We start from the raw sequence: 7,256 nt of genomic DNA, 5'->3' as shown, positions 1-7,256 counted from the left end.
ATATGGAAAAATCCTGAAAGTTAAAAAAAAATAATAATAATAATAAAAAAAAGTGGGAAAAAAACCCCAGACTTGATGTCAGCATATCAATGTCTTTGAAATGAAGACTGTGCCTAGTGCTGCAACATTTTCAGGAACACCTGAGGGGGTTGCATCATAAAGGAGCTGCTTGTAATTTTTAAAGCCTTCTGCTGAAAAGTCTTTCCCTTCCCACCAACCAACCCCTCCCACTCTGTTGAAAATGCCTTATAAGGAATACGGAGAATTAAGTGGCTCTGTTCAGGCTGAGTGCAGAACTAATTTCTGGAATGGAAAATGTATTCAATGTATCACTGAAATTATAAACATGAATATAGTTAGAGTTCTAACTTTAAAACAAGTAGCATGAAGGAGTAAAAGAACAGAAAGTGATTACAGGGAGGCATAAAAGTATCGTAACTCAGCTATCAGTTTCAACAAAATGATATTGGACTCATTTTTCTATTCTTAATTACAAATACAAAGGGTTGTTGTTTTCTTTAAACAACTTATGTGTCAATGCAATATGATTAGGCTAATGTTACATACAATATGACAATAAAAGTGAGGTGTGGAAGTGTGGAGACATCATGGTCGCTTGGAGTTTAGAAAGTTCGGGTCGGTTTGGATCATTTCGTAGTCAGGAAAAGCTGCATGGTTCACTATATTCGTACTTTCTTAGCTTTCTATTATATATGAGAATGAATTGGTGGATTTGTGTGTCAGTATAGTGCTTGTCCATAAATGTATTTTTGTTTTCATGCAAGTGCGGGTTCATTTTGTTCCACCGCCGAGCTTGTCGAGCACTTTCAGGCCTTTTTCCTCATACTCGGCTCTCGACAACCAGAACGACTCTTTATCTTTCATGATGTTGGCCAGCACGGCTCCACCCATGAACACCATGTGCTTACGGCGAGGGGGGTCTTCGATGCGGATCTTAAACTTCTGCAGGAAGAGAAGGAGAGAAAGCGATGAGTGGGTAAGACGACAAGTGTTGTGGGGTTTGATCACGTAGCCTGAATGTGGGTGGAATATTCTTGCATGAGCAACGTTTTTGCTTTAATAATGATGTGTGCTTTAAATACCTTCCTGGGGTTTTTGAAGTGTATATCAGTTGTAGTTACATTGTGATTCCTCCATGGCCTTGACATACAGTTAAATGCATGTGATATGTCAATGACTATAGATCATATTACAGTTTTACCATGTAAACTATATTGTACTACAGCGGTTGAGCATGACAAATCCCAAACTGTAACCTTTAAATCCTTAGGATTATTCATGAATCTCTAAGTGAGTGATCATTAAATTTAAGATTAGCAGTCCTGTATGTTCAGGAGCTTTTAATTCTAAAACTGTGGGTTAGCATACCGAGAGCTTTTCTGTGTCTCCTTTCAGCACTCTTTCTAGGTACAGCTGCTTGAGCTCTCTTTCCAGGCGGGAGGGCAGCCCAGGATACATGGTAGACCCTCCGGACAGCACGATATGCTTGTACAAATCCGCCCTGCAGCGGAGCAGTATTAAACAGAAATACAGAAAAAATGTAAGGGTCAAAAAAAAAGAAAAAAAAGAAAGAAAACGGGTTCCGAAAGAGTAAATAACATGTGAATGAATTGCATGTCTTGTATATTGGGTTGTTTGTAATACAATTTGTATTATAACAAGACAATAAAAATGATGTTTCAATGGGATTAGCAGACATTTAGAGCACTGAAATATCATATAACAGATGAATGTAAATAAATCCATATAAATCTTAATCTTAGATATACTACTTAAATAAACAATTACATTTTTAGACTTATCAGTAATTATTTTGTTTTGAAATCTTTGCTGCCATAGTTATCCACTGTATGAAAGTGCAAATCCTGTTTTCCTTTCACCCATGACACTCATATTGCTTGCTCCTCTAGTAAAAACAGGGACGTGTTTTATTTTTCCACCCAGTGTCTTGTGACCCTTAGAACAAAACGTGTGAATTATGGATTTGTATTCTCAGAGCAGCTGACAGCAGATATAAATGCGAGTGAGAAAGCAGGTTCTCTGTGAACACAGGGAGAATCTAATGCTAGGTGCCAGGTGGATGTCTGACCTGAGGTCGATGTCAGCAGCCTGGATGGTGTTGAAGAGAAGCTCGGCCACCCCGACTCCCTCTATGTTGATGAGGTGCGGCTGGAAAAGCGCCTCTGGAGCCCCGAATCTTTCTCCACCAAGCTTTATGTTGCGCCCATCTGGCAGCTAAACCAAAGTGATCAGGATTAGACTTTACACTTTTTTTTTTAAAATCTCACAAGTACATATCTTATTTTTGCTTATACAGCATTACGCACCAGGTATAGCTTAGGGTTTATACAACCCCTGGAAAAAATGATGGAATCACCACACTTGGAGGATGCTCTCCTGGATTTTTTACTTCATAGCAAACAAACAAATCACAGATATGACACAAAACAATATTTGTTTAATCGCTGAACATTCTGGCTTCATGAAACATACCTCAAACAAATGAAATGAAATTGTTCTAATTAAGTAGAGGAAAATCGCTCGATGCTGAGTGTGTCGAAGCGTGGCGATTCCATCATTTTTGCCAGGCGTTGTACTTTCGCATTTGCATCACTACAAATTTCAGGGCATAATATTTGGGGGTCACTGTGCTTTACCGTGTACGACTCCACCAAAAAAGTCGTCTCGTTGGACAGTTTCTGCTCCTGTTCTATGTTGTAACCCACAAAGCACAGTTTCTCCTTCATCATCCGAACCGTCTCAAAGTCTGCTGTTTGGTTGAAGGCGTAGCCCCTCAGCAGCAACAACTGGCCATGCAGAAGGAAAGAAATCAACACACAACACCCATGTTCACCATCCACTAAGGCCTTAGCCAAAATACTATAGCTTGTAATTGTCTCACATTGTTCATGCTTGGCTTCTGAGAGCTCATACTGTCATGTTCTGATGTTGCTGTCAAATTGGGTGCATGGAGTTTAAGTTTTAAAGAAAGCAGACAGTTAGGGAATGCAACAGACCTTGATGAGGTAGCGTGTGATGTCACGTCCTGCAATGTCGAGTCTGCGTGTCAGGTGGGGAAGGGAGAATCCCTCATACACAGGACAGATATGAGTCACACCATCACCTGAGTCCACCACCACACCTGTCAGGAGACCTGAAACACATGAGCACAGGTTAGCAGTTAAACCTCCATATATGCAGAAATCTTTTCCTTCATTACCAGGAAATACGACTTGATCTCTGACCCTGTCTTACCCTGTGCGTAGAGCGTCAGCACAGCCTGGATGGCGATGTAGATGCCGTGGAACTTGTAGGTCTCAAACATGACCTCTGCAATCTTCTGCCGGTTCTTCAGAGGGTTCAGAGGTGGCTCGGTCAACAGCACTTTACAGTTAGACGGATTGATGTTCAGACGATCTGGTCCAAAAGTGTGATCCCACAGGTGGAGCATGTCGTCCCAGTTACGTACCATCCCGTTCTCCATAGGATAGGAGACCTCCAGCATGGAGCGGCATTCACTCGCCTCATCTCCCACCATCAGGTCCTACAGGTGGGGTAATGGAGTTCATATATAGATGATATGACATTTAAAGTCATCTAAAACTTGTTTTTCTACAATAAATATGATGAGATTATGAGAAAACTGCCTATACCTTTACTCTCATTAAGAAATGTATAAATCTATTAACCATTATTTACAAACGTGGTAAGTAGAAATGCGGGTCAGAATGCACAACAATCAGTGCAAATGGTGGAACCTTGAGGTGGATGGGTACAGCAGAAGAAAACCGCATCAGTTTCCACTCCAATCAGTCAAGAACAGGAATCTGAGGAAACAATGGGCACCAAAACTGGACAGCTGGAATAAAAAAAAGTGCAGATAACTTTTTTCCAATCTGTGCAGTTTCAGTGAACTTGTACACAGTGTAGCCTCAACTTCCTGTTCTTGGCTGACGGAACTCGATGATCCCACCCACCTCAAGGTTGTGAGTTCTGAGATGATTTTCTGCACACCATGGTTGAAAAGAATAGTTATTATACACATTATTGTGATCTTTAGTATCATCTACCTTTTTTTTTTTTTTAACATATTGCAGCAAGAACTCAAAAAATACATTACAGAAGAATAAAGTATCCAATAGTGACTGAAGTTTATATGGTTAAATCATTTTTGACTAAAATGCTAGAATCTCTCAAGCATTTTGTGCTTTAACCAGAATGCACATGACAATTAACTCCCCCAAAAGGATTTTATCATGCTTAATAAACTGAAGTCATAATAAAATGATTTAAATCATAATAAACGCTGGGATTACTTTGTTTTTTTAAATACATGAGACGTTTGTGTCTCCTGTTTGACTGAACCGCTCTTAGCTATACGGTATAATGGTTTTAAAAATAAAAGTACATGGGTTCAATGTATCGTTTCTATGTCTAAGATACAAAAGTCAAAGAAGAGGTTAAGGTGAAACCCTAAAGCCTCTATGCGTCATGTGTTTTAGTTTAATAATGCTGATATGATTGTATTGTGATTCATTTTGAGATAGGAAATCTCTCCTGAGGTAGGACTTCATAATAAAGCATTGCTCTACTGGATGTTTGTCATACTATGAGTCTTACCTTGATCACAATATTCCCCACTTTAGTATCTGAGCGTATGACAGGACGTCCTACAAGTGCTGGGAAGATGTGCTCTGGGAAATTGGACCCAGCGAAACCACACTTGACAAACTACAAAATCATTAAAAAAAAAAACAATGAGGGGAATATTACATTATAACATTGCAAAAAAGAGAGAAAAAAAAGAACATTCATATTTCATGCAGTAATGGTAAGGGAACTGAAATCTTTTCAAGCAGAAGTACTGTTTGTTCAGTTTGAGACAAAAATATCCAAGTATTCATATAGAAAGTACAGCTTAAGCGGTTACCTCCCACCAAATGACAAATATATGGAACCTAAAATCATAGGCCATGGGTAAGGAAGCATCTAACCGTAATAAATAAATAAATAAATACATACATAAACTATAAATATACTCATCACTACGCACTGCAGGATCATGCAGAAGTCAGATTATATTACCCTGCATGTTCATTTAGAGAGAAATCTCTATTAAAGCCTCAGCACAACATTTTTACAGCATTCTTTTCTTGTCAGTAAGACTTTTTCCGTGCTGGCTTCTTTCCTTCACTCTATATTTGTGACATAAGTCAGAAGTGTCCTGACTTGCCTCAGTAGGTAAACACACATTCCTCAGTCTGCAGATTGGAAATCTGCTCAAAAACCATACAGCAGTAACAGAATAGACAAAAACGTCAAGAGGAAGGATAATGCAGAGAGGCTGTCATCCAAGTCCTACAGAATGGACGTTTGAATACTAATAGAGTTAGAGGAGTTGTGGCATGTAGAAGAATTGTAGTAGACTGGAAATCAGCATATATATAATCTAAATTGTCATAGTTTTGCTGTTTGTCAAAATAAAGAAGAGCCCTCAAAGGTAAAGCTTTGTATCTCTGATAAAAGAGTCTATTGGGGCATGTTCATGGGGAATGTAGAGCTCATGTACTAATATGGATCTTTACTGCTGAATCACTGAGGATACCGTTCCATTTGTACCTTGGGGATGTAAATGGTCTTGTGTGGTACCTTTAATTCTGATTTTGAGAATCTATTATAGTCCTTTCTTTAAATGACGCCAACTGTGCACTGATTAAATAATTGTGTATTTAATTGTCTGCAGTTTTGACATTTTATTCCCTCCATTTTTAGTGGTGTGGGTAGTTGGTATTTGTCCCCCCCCCCCAAAAAAAAATACTGGTTACATTTTTAATATTTCACCTCTAAGATGTGAAAAAGACTGAAATATTTGTTTAAAAAAAAATAAACCCACTGGCGCCACCGGTTACCATAGTTACATTAATAGGACTTCCGCATAAGAAAGAACTTCCTGATTTTTTTAGCCAATCACAGTGCTCTCTTTTTCTGCACCACCTTTTAAGGCCATGCGGGTTTCCCAACCACAGGTTCCTCATTGAACAAGTCCAAACAGATCAGCAAATTTGAGCACAATAACGCCCTGTGCATACTTTAAATCACTCAGTGCAATATACCGTGTAAAGTAAAGATAATAATAATAATAATAATAATAAAAAACATGCAACTGAAGTTTTATGCTGAAATATTAATGAGTTGGTCAACACTGTTATCATGTAAAAACTACATTGAAAACATTTATGGATATTTACTTACGTTTCATAAAGGAAACCCCACTTTTACACATAAGACGAGCGTGTTTAAAGTAACTTCTTTCACACAACAGGTGTTAGATAATATAATAAGGAGGAAACCTTACCCCAGTGCCATTATCACAGACGACCACTTTCCTCCCCGTGCTGTCCATCCTTCCCCTGGATCAGGGCAGATTACAGCCTGCAGCAGTGCAGCTCTTTCTCCTGGAGCTCTCACTGTGTAAATACCTGCAAATAAGACAATCTGACAGAGTAAGTTCTTTGTGAAATGCTTTACTTCTCTCACACTGGACGCTACAGAGAGCTGTGAGCTGTGGGCAGGTTACAGGGCAGCAGTCACTCCCACTGACACTGACATCCCTCCCAGCCTGCTCTCACCGTGGCTCAGCCAGGAAAAGGTGACAACAGGTTTTCAGACCTTAAAACCATGCACAAGGTTGTGTTTTCACATCTGTTTTCGCTCTTAGATTCCGTGGCGTGAATTGGAAGCTTTATATCCGTTGGCTGAGTGAGGAACTGGATCAATATCGACTTTTGTTTACATGCTTGTTGATACTGATTATCATGGTAACATTGTTCACTCCATAAACGACACATTATTTATTATAAAATACTTATCACTAATCATTCTCACTTGATTTTAACAGATTATACAGAAAATATCTGTGCTACATTGAACACAATTTGTCAAAACTGCTCCGTATAGCTTATAGAAAATGTTTTTAAACTAGCGGTCTGTAGAAAAAGTTCAGAAAAAAAAATCTTTAATGCCAAAAGCAATAAGTTTTTGTCCCTAAATTCACATTTATAAGGAAAATCTGTGTTGCAATCACAATCATATGTTGTAGTTTTTATTTTTAATTACTAAATGGCTAAAATAAAAGTCGGAGAACCCTGCTTTAAGGATTCTCCAGCTAGCTTTATTATTTATTTGTAGCTTTAGCTAGCTTGTATTTAAGCAGTCTGACACTTAAATAGGTTTAA

At 38.6% G+C, this 7,256-nt stretch overlaps 1 protein-coding gene across 1 annotated transcript; it reads right to left on the bottom strand.

Annotated features, from left to right (window-relative positions):
- Positions 1-351: 351 nt before the first annotated feature.
- zgc:101810 (uncharacterized protein LOC493612 homolog) lies at positions 352-6,599 on the bottom strand. The gene is made up of 8 exons (XM_053629571.1): positions 6,377-6,599; positions 4,642-4,752; positions 3,277-3,565; positions 3,039-3,175; positions 2,679-2,828; positions 2,111-2,256; positions 1,390-1,522; positions 352-963 (listed from the first exon to the last, which is right to left on the bottom strand). The coding sequence occupies exons 1-8, from the start codon at positions 6,422-6,424 to the stop codon at positions 793-795; spliced, it is 1,185 nt and encodes a 394-aa protein (XP_053485546.1). The 5' UTR covers positions 6,425-6,599; the 3' UTR covers positions 352-792.
- Between the last annotated feature and the right edge of the window lie 657 nt (positions 6,600-7,256).

This window comes from Ictalurus furcatus, chromosome 7 (assembly GCF_023375685.1).
Source record: "Ictalurus furcatus strain D&B chromosome 7, Billie_1.0, whole genome shotgun sequence".
Lineage (NCBI taxonomy): Eukaryota > Metazoa > Chordata > Actinopteri > Siluriformes > Ictaluridae > Ictalurus > Ictalurus furcatus.
The sequence above is the reverse complement of the archived record's forward strand: the minus strand, read 5'-3'. Positions and strand labels throughout refer to the sequence as shown.

Excerpts from the sequence above, each read along its gene's own strand:
- zgc:101810 (XM_053629571.1), bottom strand. The coding sequence starts at position 6,424 with ATGGACAGCACGGGGAGGAAAGTGGTCGTCTGTGATAATGGCACTGGG. Across the intron at positions 3,566-4,641 it reads TGGGGAATATTGTGATCAAG|GACCTGATGGTGGGAGATGA; the intron begins GTAAGACTCATA and ends CCCCACCTGTAG. Across the intron at positions 2,829-3,038 it reads TCACACGCTACCTCATCAAG|TTGTTGCTGCTGAGGGGCTA; the intron begins GTCTGTTGCATT and ends CTGCATGGCCAG.